Source organism: Thamnophis elegans, chromosome 8, assembly GCF_009769535.1.
Source record: "Thamnophis elegans isolate rThaEle1 chromosome 8, rThaEle1.pri, whole genome shotgun sequence".
NCBI classification, from domain to species: Eukaryota; Metazoa; Chordata; class Lepidosauria; order Squamata; family Colubridae; genus Thamnophis; species Thamnophis elegans.
In genome coordinates, this window is record NC_045548.1 from 41,787,380 (window position 1) to 41,800,721 (window position 13,342).

Genomic DNA, 13,342 nt, shown 5'->3' on the forward strand with positions numbered 1-13,342 from the left:
CAAAATATTTTTCTCACATCACGTCTTTATGTGACAATTTGTGACAACGTGACATACACAAGCTTCCAGGATGAAGTCATTCCACTGCTATTTGTCACTGGATACATCAAATTATCTTGCGTTTCACTGCTTTGTGCTTTGCTTCTAGGACAGAACATAAAAGGGCTCATAACAGAAATAGATTCAATCACTTCTCCTTTATAGGAAGCCATTAAATTCAGTTAATAACATTAATGTGCACATATACTACACTCAGTTACAAGCAGTCCTACACCAAGTGAATATACGTTCAATTAATGGAGAGTATTGGAATTGACTTGAAGCAGTTGGAAAACTATAGATGCCAACAAGCAAATAGTAAAATGAGAATGAAGATTATTAAAAAAAAGCTCCACCAAAGCTTGTGCAATATCACAGATCTTTATTCCAACATAAACCTAAAATTATGTAAGCTCTTAAACAACAATGTAGTCTCAAAACTATTGTTAGCCTTTAGATAAAAAGAAACAGTCTTCAAGATTATATCTTTGCGCTGTGTAATTGATGAATGGCTCCACATTACATCTTCAGCCATCTCTACTGAAGCAAGTCATATTAAGTCAATATGTCAGTTCAAAGGGGAATCATATTCCTTGCTAGAAAAATTCAGTTCAGTATCTTCAGAAAAGTATCCAGCAATGTGATCCATTATTCAAAAAGAATTCTAGGGTGACTCTTTTTAATAGCTTTTAGGCAAGTCCAAGGACCACAAAATCTTCAGACAAGATCAACTGGCTTAGATCAGAATCAAGGGTCTGGGAGATGAAAAAGAACATAGTATATCATAGTTAATATATTTTTCATTGTGTAATTAAAATTCCTATTTGAACAAGCCAAAGTTCACAGTCTGTGCAATAGAGTTAGCAAGCTACAGAAGGAAATCCATTTGTGGTTAGCTACCTCTATGAAAGTAAGCAAAGAGCATGATCTGAATGTCATGCACCAGCTTTACTGCTTTGTTATGGCTTAGTGTGATATCCTAATGAATTCTTAGATTAATTTGCAACCATGGATACAGTCAAATACTGCAGAAACCTTCATTACTCTGTAATTTTGTCTAGCATGTTTGTGATGTGCATCCAAAACACAAAATAATGCAAAATCACTAAATACAACTTGATATAAGGTTAAATGTTTGAACCAGTGTGGGAGAAAATAATATGAAAAACTTGACATTTATATTCTACAATTCTAACTGAATATCGCCTTCCATGAATATTAATATATTCCATATTCAGTTCTATTATAAGCTTCTAAAATTGCAAGTTATTTTAAAAATTGCAGCCAAAATGTAGCCTTCATTTCTTCCCAGACAAAAACAAGCTAAATGATATGTTGGAGATCCAAAATCAGCGTTATCATTTATTTCAAAATCAACTATTGAACATCTCATATTGAACGGACACTTTGCCAGAATAAAAGATTTAAAACTTTTCCTTCAAATTTTTCTAAGTGGCAGTTTTCCACGATTTCCAGCACTATTTTCCTCATTAGGGGAAACATTGAGAAACATTTGTTCCCTAATAAAACAAAGAGCAACAACTGAGAGAATTTAATTTTTTAAAAGGTGCAGTGGGGAAAACATTACTTTTCATCTTTCTCAGTATTGTGCTCCCAATGCATTTCCAGCAATCCTGAAGCTGCTTTGCACAGAATTTAAAAAATGGTGCAACAATGGAGATCTACTATCTCATCTTCTTGCACCCAGAACTGCTGAAGAAACAAGATTAAAGAAAGGGATCTTGTAAAATTTAATAGTTCAGCCATCCCCTTTATTCTGTCCATTATGAGAGTAAAAATTATATGAATTACGATAACATTTATAAGACTAGCATTTTATAAACTAATTATTATCATTGCAATTTGAGATTCTGCTGCTTGGCCCATCATAAAATTGGGCACAGGGCAATTCATTTAGCTGATAGCCCTGCCATCATAAAACAATTGTCTTAGCTTCCTAACTTTCAGCTACGCATGCTATAAGGATTGTTTTATTTCTCCAAACCTTAAAACCCTTAGTTAAAATGCTATGTGATCCTGTTAAATGATAAAAATCATTACTTTTAGGTTTTTAGTTACAAGTAGTTCTCAATTTATGACCACAATTGGGAGTAGATTTCTTGTTTTAAGTCATTGCAATCAAAAGTCAAGGTACACATATGACCAGATTTGATTTTACTTTTTTTTAATTAGGATACATCAGCATAGCTGTTAAGCGAATCCATGTTTGTTAAGGGAACACAGCAGTTGTTAAGTGATGGTTTTAAATCAAGAACTATCTGTATAAGTTACATTATAAGGACCTGTCCTAAAATTTATCAACAACAAATTACACATTTGAGAAGAGAAGATTATTGGCAGAAACATGACATCATTATCAAATGCATCTGACAAAGGTCAAGGCTTATTTTCTGCCATTCCAGAGTACAGAACACAGAATAATGGATTTAAATGAAAGGAAAATATTAAGAAATATTTCCTAATATTGGAAAAAATATTAGAAAATAGGAATATTAGGGAAAAAATTGTAATAGTAAGAACAATTTATTGACAAAAATGGAAACAAATAGTCAAAAAGGGGATGAGCTCCTTTTTCATTGGATATGCTAAAATAAAAGGCTGAATTGTTATTTGCCAGGGAATCTTATATGAAGACTTTTTGCAGAGTGCAAGATTAGATTTAAGGTATAAATGTCCTCTTTCAGCTCCGTGATTCTCTGACTTTAAAAATGAGTTCATATCATATTGAAAATATGGTCAAAACACAATGTACAGATATTATACTTTTCCACTTCTCCAAAATGAATGAATATGTCTTTAGAGGAAATTATGCTGAAGTTAGCACAGAAGTCATATTTTATACAAGTCAGTATTTTCATTTTTCACTTACCTATATTTTGACTTCATTTCTTTTTCTTTTTTTAATTATTTGTCTCTGCTACTGGAAAGCAGCCCTTATGACTCTGTCATTAAGTGGCTGTGTTGGTCTGAAATTATCTCCTAAATTTCCATCGCAACCTTCTAGGAGCTCTGCTCCTTTAATATGATTCCTCAGTCCGCGAAACTCTTCTATCTAATAAAACAAGGACATTGTTATTTAACTCCCTCAATTAGTAGTTACACTGTTAAAGATATAGATTTTTTAAAATTCTATTTATTTTTTCTCTCTTTAACATACACCCCACCATTTCAATTGTTATGACATATAAAGCTTTAAAAAACATGTAACCAAGAATACATTTAAACTGAATTAAAATTAACTAAAATAAAGAAATAAAGTGTATCAGATGCTCCCCATGCATTAATTCCTTTCCCCTCTTCTCACATTAAAATTTAAATTTCTTATCATCTTCTTATCACCTTCTGAGGAAGGCTTTTGAGGCATTGTAGACTTTACTGTATCAAACTAGTGATTGTTTCCAACAAAAATTGGATTAAAATAGAAATGGAAAAAAATCATTATGAACTTGGCAATGTACCAACATTTCAACAGGTTTCCATTCCTTTGTTTTATGACATGATTACAAGGCTGAAATGAACCTACTACACCAAAGCCACTTCGCTATTCTAACTGAAGACTAAGCTTTGATAGCCTATTCTTGCTTAATCGTAACATGAGCCTTATATTTCCACAAGGAGACATCCCAATTGTTGGAAAACCAGGACAAAATTGACCTTTTAAAAACAGAAAAATAAAGAAAGTGTTTATGAGAAGTAGGCAAAACTAAGTCTTCCACAGAACAATATGCTTTTAAAATGAATCACCAGGACAATGTAAGGACAAGATTTCTTTATGGAATTTATTTTCAGTTTAGTAGTTTTCCTTTATATGGAGGAAGTTTTTAAAGAGTTGAAGTGAAGGAAAAGGGCTAAAATACATTTATTAATTCAATGTTAAATATAGTGCACTACTGAAACATATCTTCTTTTCCAGTAGGACCTGCCATTCTGAATAAAGATTTTAATTCTTTATAATCAGGTTTTTTAAATTTTGGAAAACAAATCTAATGGAATTCTAGCCAGAAATTATTCAGATTCATAATGGAGGGTTCCAGATTGTGCACCTTGCAGTTGAGATGGGGAGTTACATTTCAAATAGGAAAAAGATATTAAAATATCAGAAATGCATGAAGATGGCTTCTTGGATGTGTTTCAAAGTCTTTTATTTTTGGAACACAGGAGAGAAAAAGCAAATCAGAAAAGTGGAGAAAAATTATTCCAGAATTACTGAGTTATACTAGTGAGAAAATATCAGTCAATGAGTAAAATGATTTTCTTCCCTCCTTACAGGGACTATAGAAAGTGTCATAAACACAGGAGGCAAAAAATTTTTTAGCCAAGCAAGAAATGTCCCACTTCTCACCAAGAAGACATTACTGTATAATCAACTGATCTATAAGCAAAAAATAGAGAAGGGAAGATCTGCTCTGATTGTTAAATTTTGTAAACAGTTTATTTTAACTATGTAGTATTGTTAGAAATGACCTTATGTAAAACAGAAAACTTTCTTGCTGAAAAAAGCAGAATACTGTAAAGTTAATAGTATTGAAGGTGATGGCTGTACTACTATTTAACAATCTATCTGATTGTTAAATTCTGTAAATAGTCTATTTTAACTATGTAGTATTGTTAGAAATGATCTTATGTAAAACAGAAAAATTTCTTGCTGAAAAAAGCAGAATACTGTAAAGTTAATAGTATTGAAGGTAATGGCAGTACTACTACAAAGCAGCAGCAGAAGAATGAATGAGTGAGGACAAGAAACAGCAATGAATATAGATAGATAGATAGATAGATAGATAGATAGATAGATAGATAGATAGATAGATAGATAGATAGATAGATAGATAGATATAGATATAGATATATAGATACACAGACAGACAGATATAATACTCTCTTCTGGGACTGCATGGACAAATCCTTGTTATCTCAACTATCTTCAGCAATATTTTGTAGGTCTTCCAAGATAGCCCTGTAATATCTTTGATCCCATCTATCTACTTTATCTGTTGTCTTTACTCAATGCTGTCCCACCGTTGTAATTTTTTTGTCTAGAATATTACCTAGGTACACCACATACAGTATCCCAAATAGGTCAGGCTTAATTTTGTGAAAAATGAATGAGTTCTTTTACAGTTCTGTGGTACACTTAGTAGTTACCTACATATTCATAATTCTCAGCAATATTATTCTTTTGTCTTCTGTTTTAAAATCCAGCTATCAGATCCATATATTGCTACTGTGAAATCTACTACTTTTAACTATTCTGATTTTTCTGATCACAGCAATATTCTTAGCCTTGGACCTTTTCCCTAGAATTACTCCTCTCCTCCACTGTTATCTATTCTTTAGTTCAGGAAAACTGAACCATCTTTGCCATGCTTGTTGACAACACCTTTGTCTTTCTAATCTGTAACATTATCCCAGATTTTTCAATTTTCTTTTATGTTCCTAATGAGATCTTCTAAATCTCTTTTATATTAAGTGAGGAAAATGCTTCTGTCTGCATATCCTCATTGTTTTAATGTGTACAGAACTCTACAGTATATATATATATTTATCAGTATTTTCTATTTTGTGGCAAGAAGCCTGGAACACCCGTACACATAATTTAATGCGTCAAAACTTTATATAGGACATATTTTATATATTAAAAAATCCCCGAGGTTAGTGAATGAGTATGCTTGGTAATGACTTATTCCCCTACAGTTTATGGGATTTTTACTTTTAATGGAAACTACTAGTTTCTATAGTATAGAGATTATTATGAGTCATTTATGATAAATAAGAAAATACTGAAGCCAGACATGTATATAAAACTTTGATACTGGATCACTCTTTGTCTACTGGAGATTGTCAGTCATCCATGCCATGGTTGTTGCAAAGGTGCTTTTTGAAAAGGCAACTGGACTTTCTTGTCATCCAAGAAGCTTCTTTGGTTTTGACAGAACTTCTGCACTTCTGACAATCCAATCTGAAGAAGTTTCTTGGATGAGAAGAAAGTCCAGTTGCACTTTCAAAAAATACCTTTGGGGTACTCTTTGCTTTAAAATATGCTAATCAGATCCTTCTGTACACTTTGGCATGTTCCGTTGTAGGCAGACTGTAGCAGATTTTTATCTGCAGCCACTTAGAAATAATGTCCTGAAGTTCACATTTCATTAAAAGTAAGGTATCTGTCTTTACCTGAGCAGGAATACCTGTGAAGCTGATGGATTTCCACTCCATATAGTTAGAATCTACTACTGTAGCCATTTTGAGAAGCTAGTCTTTTGTAACAAAAACAACCCAAAATCCTCTAATAGTTAAAAAAAACTAATGAAATAAAAATGGTAGTCATTGAAGAAAATGAGAATTAGTTTGACACACAGTTGCTTGCCACCAATGCAAATGAAATAAGTCAGGCGATTTGAAGAAGAAAAATACTATTAACCTGGTCTGGTTCAGTAGCCTCTACACCTCTATTTAAAACAAGAACAGCAGGTGACCTGCAGTCTATCTATTAAACACAGCATGCCCCTAACTATCTGTTGCCTGCTGGCCTCGCTTGCAATGCTGTAATCATGTCCTTCATGGATAGTAACAAGAAGGAAGCCTATATCATTCAAAAAACAAGTCCTTTCAGAGAGGCAGAAACCGAAGTTTCCCATGAAGAGAAAATTGCATGTATCAATAATTGTCCTCTAGACTCACGTGAGTTCTGTGTCAGCTATGGAATATGCTGGCACTGGTTGAAATGGCTCTGGAGAGCAAAACTAGCCAGCAACTACTGGATAGTATTGCATTAAGTCCTGGAGCACACAAATAAGGCTATTTTGCACATCTGTTCAAACATCTGCTAGTGTTTATTTTAAGGGGAAAAAGCGTAAAGGTTTTTTTAAAAAAGAAAACTGCTTGGCATTTATTGATTTATTTCTCTTTTCCCCTCTACGTTTCCGTCTCTCTTTCATAGTAAGTTTTCATTTTTATAATAAATGAACAAAATGGCAACCACGTTCTTCATTTCTGACCTTTCCATTTTAATAACACAACCTTTATTTTGAAAGCCATAAACTGGTCAATTTAATGAGATTTCCAGGAAAAAAGCAAGAATAATGCCTTGCAACATATTTGCATGCTGTAACCTTTCACTGAGAATTTCAGGTTGTGGTCATAAGAAAAACCATTACCTGAACTTGGGATACAGTTAAAGGATATCTAAATAAGATCCACGTAACACCTTCACTGCAGGGTGGGACCGTGAGAGAGCCTTCATACACCCAAAAGTCTCTTAGTAGTGGATCTGAAATGGAATGAATACCTTGGTTTGAGAGCAATAATGTAAACATATTTGAAGAAACGAAATCATTTTACCATATGCAATCTACAACTGTTCAGAGTCTCTAGGAAGTATCTCATAAAAGGCAACCTGCAGGATTTGATCCCTAGATCATATTGCAGCAGAGAGAGGTTTGTGTGGGGTGCAACAGAATGCAACAGAAAACATGGTGATCTGCTTCCAAGGATAGTTCTTATAAAAGCAGTCCTTTCCTTTAGAAACATTTCTATTCTTCACAGGATAGAAACATTTCAAACAGAAAGTAGGGCAACCACAATGCTTCTTCTAGTTTGTTACTTCCAGTTTGAGGACATCCATATGATCTTCTAACAAGAAAAACCTCTGAAATAGCCCAGTTATCCAAACTTCCCCTATTGCACTGAACTCAAGATATGATGCATGGTATTTGTGCAAATAGACTTTTATGTTGTTTTGTGCCTATGTAGATTTCATTTCCAACCCTCTGCTAATAGCTCCAGTATTAATCATCTTCTTCACTTTTCAGAATTATCCTAAACAAGTGTACAGATTTAATGCTGATGATCTTTTCTTCCTAACAATTTTTCTCTTGCATATGTTCTTGAAGTTCCTTTCATGTTCAATCTAGCTTCCTCACATGTAAATAGTTATCTAATTCCTACTGAAATCTATTAATAAGTAAATATGTATAAAACTGTTGTTTCTATACACTTAGCTTTATCTTGTTTGGTTGAAAAATACTGGCATGCAATTATTTAATGCACTTAAATAATGGAATTATAGGGACAAAATTTAAAAACAGATGTAAGATGTTCTTCCCTTACAAACAAATAAAGGTCTAAATGCTAAAGGTCAAAGAGGAGGAAGGCATTTGTTATAAGCTACAGATCAAACAACAGAGCAGATTAATCTGAATATTGGTGTTACTGTGGAAATTAGAAAAGATTTTTAAAAAATTTAAAGTTAGATGAAAACTAGGGTTGGAATTTGTCGGCCAATTTTATCATCTACCCTGTAGCTTTAAGTAGAAAATATGTTATTTAAAAATTAGATACTGTTCAATGTTGTTGTTATTATTATTATTATACAATTGTATCACAGCGGCCAGTTGTTTCGCCAGATTTGGCATTGGTTACTAGTCAGGCCCCACCCAGGGGCCTAGGACGCCGTAACGTATTTTCATAATATGCGTGCAGATCCAAGCAGTGCGGCTTTTTGCATTTGACTGATGGTGATTTTGTCAATTTTTAACTGTTTTAAATGTAATTCCAGTGCTTTTGGAATAGCACCCAGTGTGCCAATTACCACTGGAATTACCACTGCTGGTTTGTGCAATAGTCGTTGAATTTCGATTTTTAAGTCCTGGTATTTTGCGATTTTTTCATGTTCCTTCTCGGCGACCCTGCTATCACCTGGTATTGTGATGTCTATGATTGTGACCTTATTTTTCTCAACCAATGTGATGTCTGATGTATTATGCACCAGTATTTTGTCGGTTTGTATACGGAAATCCCACAAGATCTTGACCATCTGATTTTCGGTGACTTTTTCAGGCTTATTATTATTATTATTTAGGATTTACTCTTCAATTCCATTCACAGCCTGGGAGTGGTGAAAACTTAGCAATTCACGTACTAACAAAGGACATAAGCTGTTAAGATAACATCTGAGTAGTTGTTTTTTTTTTTTTGCAAAGTCAAAATATTCAGTTCTAATAAGTTCAAAATGTTCGTGTATCTTGGCAATCCTTTGGGTATTGTTCTTAGAATGTATTTCTTAGTTACGGTTCGTGAAAAATATGTGTAAAACTCAGAATCTCGATACCTATTTGCTAAGTAGTTCATACATTCCATTCATAATAATTTCATGTGTCTATAGACAGAGCAGTAACTTACTTTATTTCCAACCTGAATTACAGAATATGAACACAATAAATGTACTGTGAAACTAATATTATATATATATGTGTGTGTGTGTGTGTGTGTGTGTATGTATATATATATATATATATCTTAGATTTACAACCCCCGGTATGCCCAAATATGGGAGGAAGATCACTACTTCCATTCTCTGTCTTTCGGCTCGTCACAAGAGGCTCGATTCCCAGTAAGGGTATGGCTAGCTGATGAGAGCTAAATAGCTTGAAATAGATCTATACTAGTCTCCCCTTATTTATTTATCAGCACAAATATAACATACATACATACATACATACATACATACATACATACATACATATATATATATATATATATATATATATATATATATACATATACATACACACACACACACACACACACACACACAAACATTTATATATATATATATATATATATATATATATATATATATATGTATATATATGTATATGTATATGTATATGTATATGTATATGTATATGTATATGTATATGTATATGTATATGTATATGTATATGTATATGTATATATATATATAATTTAATACAGTAATAAATACTTCAAAAACTATGATTCAATCCTGTGAAGAATTGAATATGTTACCTGATGAGTATTCCACACGTAACGTTTTCCTCAAAACTTTTGTTATAATGGGCTATACCAGTATTCCCATCCTGATGATCTCTTAATGAGAATGAATTTGCAATTCTGAGAATGACTAGCTGAAGCTGCAGCCTCAATGTAGCTAGAGTATAACTAAATTACAGAACGCTGAAGTGTCTTGTGTTCAGAGATATATTTGTTAACCATTCAGTTAAGTCAAAACTGTTGGTCAAAGTTGATAACTTGACAGCAGTTTAATTTGATTCATATCCCATTTTTATGCAAAGACTGTAATTATTAACAAAACCAGGAAGCAACTGTTTAGTGTATTCAAAAATATGTACTCACCTGGTAATAATGTGTTAGGATTGAAGCAAGGTATTATCTTGGAGTTTCCCTGAAAAGTTAATAGAATCCAGATTGTTTTTAGTTTTTAAACGAAGAGGATATGAATTTAGGGGAAAGTGGACTGTAATTTCTGCAGTACGAAGGAAGGAAGGAAGGAAGGAAGGAAGGAAGGAAAGAAGGAAGGAAGGAAGGAAGGAAGGAAGTTATCCTTAAGGTATCTATCAATCTCTGACAATATCAAAGTGATTGGAATTTGTAGTACTTTTAATTGAAAATAATGACTTGATCTAGAGAGGACTGTTTGAATACTACAAATATAGAATTTTCAAAACATACAATTAAATGGTTTACATAATCCAATTCTATCAACATGGAAACCAATATAGTTACAAAGCATCTGGAAAATCTTCCCTACTGTAAATGTTTACTGCAGGTTCAGTATCTAAAATTCCTACACAGGGCTATAGTAGAAGACTATTAATGAATGGTATCCCTTTGGACTGTCTGGAGGGATTGATCTTTGGGGTCTGCAAGAGTTATGTTCCCTTCTCTCAAGCCAAGCTCCGAAAGAATGTTGATACTGAGTTATGGTGAGCCATATGATTTCATTTTGCCTCCCTTCTGTTCAATACTATTTGGTGAGGGGATGGGGTGTGGGGTTATCTAGGTTTTTGGAAAGGGTATAATCAGTAGGCCTATAGTATTTTAGAATCCAAATCCAACAATGCTAGTACCATTTATAATTGTCTAAATTCAATAATAACAAGAAGATTAAAGTTAAATTCAGATAAGATAGATGTGTTCTTGGTAAACTGGAACTAGGAATTAAGAGAGAGCTTAATTTTGGATTAAGTTTTAATACACCTGTAAAGCCAGGTCCCTATTTTGGAATGCTTATAATTTTAGCTTGTTTTGTTTGTTTGATTGATTGATTTCCATAGCAAATGACTTTGGGCGGCTCACAATTCAGAAATATATATTACAATTAAAATCCTAAAAACAGTTTAAAACAGTAAAAATAGTAAAAAAAACACATTAAGACACTAAAAACATTACAATCTCTAAAGCTGTTTATGGCTTCTGAACTGGAAGCATATCTGCAAATTAAGCACCTTTTCACTTTGGCTATCAAATTAAACTTTACATTTTAGCTGCCTCTTGTCTTGATTATAAAGATGTTTCCCTTTTTTATTAATTAATGTTAATGTCAAATATGTTTTTAATATATAATTGCAATTGATATTTCAATATTTTGGAAATATAAGTAAATTAAATAAATGGATGCTAAACATTCCATTTCTGCAGAAATTAAGATCACATTAAGTCCCTGATCCCAAATTGTATATTGAAATTTTACCTTATACTGAATGTCTTGCAGAATCTCAGTCACAGCCTTTAGGCCTGAATGTTCTTTTCCTATCTGAAATAAAACCAGCAATAAATACTAAAATATAATAAAGGTTATTCTACGTCTAAAATAGGTTAAAGAATACATTGTTCTCTGACACTTGGGTATATCAAACTAAAAACTTATTGTTAAATAAGTTTATTTATTCATTATGTATATGTGTTATTCTTATGTGAAGTTCAAGACATTTATGTTGTTGTTTCTTACATGAAAAACCATCTTCCTTCTAAAGAGTTCAAGGGAACTTACCTCTATTACAGTGATGGCTGACCTTTTTGTCCTTGCGTGCCGAAAGCATATGTGCGCATGCGATAGCATGTGCATGCCCACACCCATAATGCAATGTACACGTGACACACCCTGGCATGCCCCACCCCCCTGTGCATGCACAAACAACTCACCCATCCATGCATGCACGACCTCCACCCATACCCTGTTTTGGGTTTAGCAGAGCTCCCTGCAGTCTCCTGGCAAAAATGGGCCGTGGGGGAACCACATTTCCTTGTGCCCTGTTTTGGGCCTCGCAAGCCCCCATGAAGCCTCCTGGGACCAAATATGGGGTGCAGGAGGGCAATGTACCCCCATGCTCTCCTCGCGCATGGGCACCCATGTCCTGCAAGCGCAACAGAGACCCAAAATCAGCTGGCCAGCGGGAGGTGCACACATATGCACGGTGGAGCTGAGCTGGGGCAGTAGCTCGCATGCCCGCAGAGAGGGTTGTGACATGTTGCAAGGAAATAACTACCAGAGTTATCCAGTTTTTTTACAGTGTACTTGGATTTAAGGTCCTAGTCTGCACTACTCTTGGTACACTGTGTCTCATTTTCTTTCGTCTGTTTTTTCTTTTCCACATTTAACTTACATATTCTATGAAAGGACAAAACAGAGAAAAAAGGAAATAAAACTCAATGAGTCGGGAAGGCTAGGAAAGCGTAATTTAATTATCCAAGAACACTTTGCATGATTCTTTACTGAGTAAGGTATGAACTGTTGTAGACTTCTTATCTATGATGCAACATAGGCTATAAAGTAACTGCATAATCAGCAGTTGAAGGCAAGATTCCATGCAGATATTGTATATATCCCAATTTTGTACAGGTAGTTGATCATGATTATTGTTAGATTTTTTTAAAATCCCACCTTTTTATATAATTGTATATAAAACACATGTCATGCATATATTTATAACATTATTCTATAATAATTGCAAGCATGTACCTGTGTATGAATTAGGAAAAAAACCTATTCAACACTGAGTTTGAACGGGATTTTTAAAAATTAGCTGGTTTCATTGAAGGTCCTTCTATTACTCCAAACCTTTGTTAGTGGGCCAGACTTGACAAACTGAATGAATTGAATTGAATGAAATTGAAAGAATAAATAAATGTTGGCAGAGACATGAAGAATTAAAGTTACAAGGAATGAGTTAAAGGGAATGCTAATAAGTCAAGTTCAATCAGCTAATGTGAGACACCAAGAAGGAGAAAAGAATATTTTTTTTGTAATATTAAAGGTATCTGAAGAAGCAAAAATGAACATTAATAAACAACTATAGGCTATTAAGACCCACAATGCTTATGACGTAGTTGTCTTCCTGCCTGAAAATAGTATTTGAAGTAAAAGCAAGTTCATAGCAGTCCTTGACAGTTTGATTATGGAACCAATTACACAGAATAGCAATTGCTTCCCTTTGGTTGGATGTGTTCAGAGGTTAAGTTTCTA

General features: G+C 33.5%; 1 protein-coding gene across 1 annotated transcript in view; it reads right to left on the reverse strand.

The window, feature by feature from the left end:
- Positions 1–273: 273 nt before the first annotated feature.
- Positions 274–13,342, reverse strand: part of CA8 (carbonic anhydrase 8) — a 59,298-nt gene continuing 46,229 nt past the window's right edge. The window contains exons 5-9 of the mRNA XM_032222220.1: positions 11,570–11,632; positions 10,213–10,261; positions 7,212–7,324; positions 2,930–3,112; positions 274–794 (exon numbers count right to left, since the gene is read on the reverse strand). Coding sequence (XP_032078111.1) covers positions 2,978–3,112; positions 7,212–7,324; positions 10,213–10,261; positions 11,570–11,632 — 360 coding nt within the window. The 3' untranslated portion in view covers positions 274–794; positions 2,930–2,977. The remainder of the gene's footprint in view (positions 795–2,929; positions 3,113–7,211; positions 7,325–10,212; positions 10,262–11,569; positions 11,633–13,342) is intronic.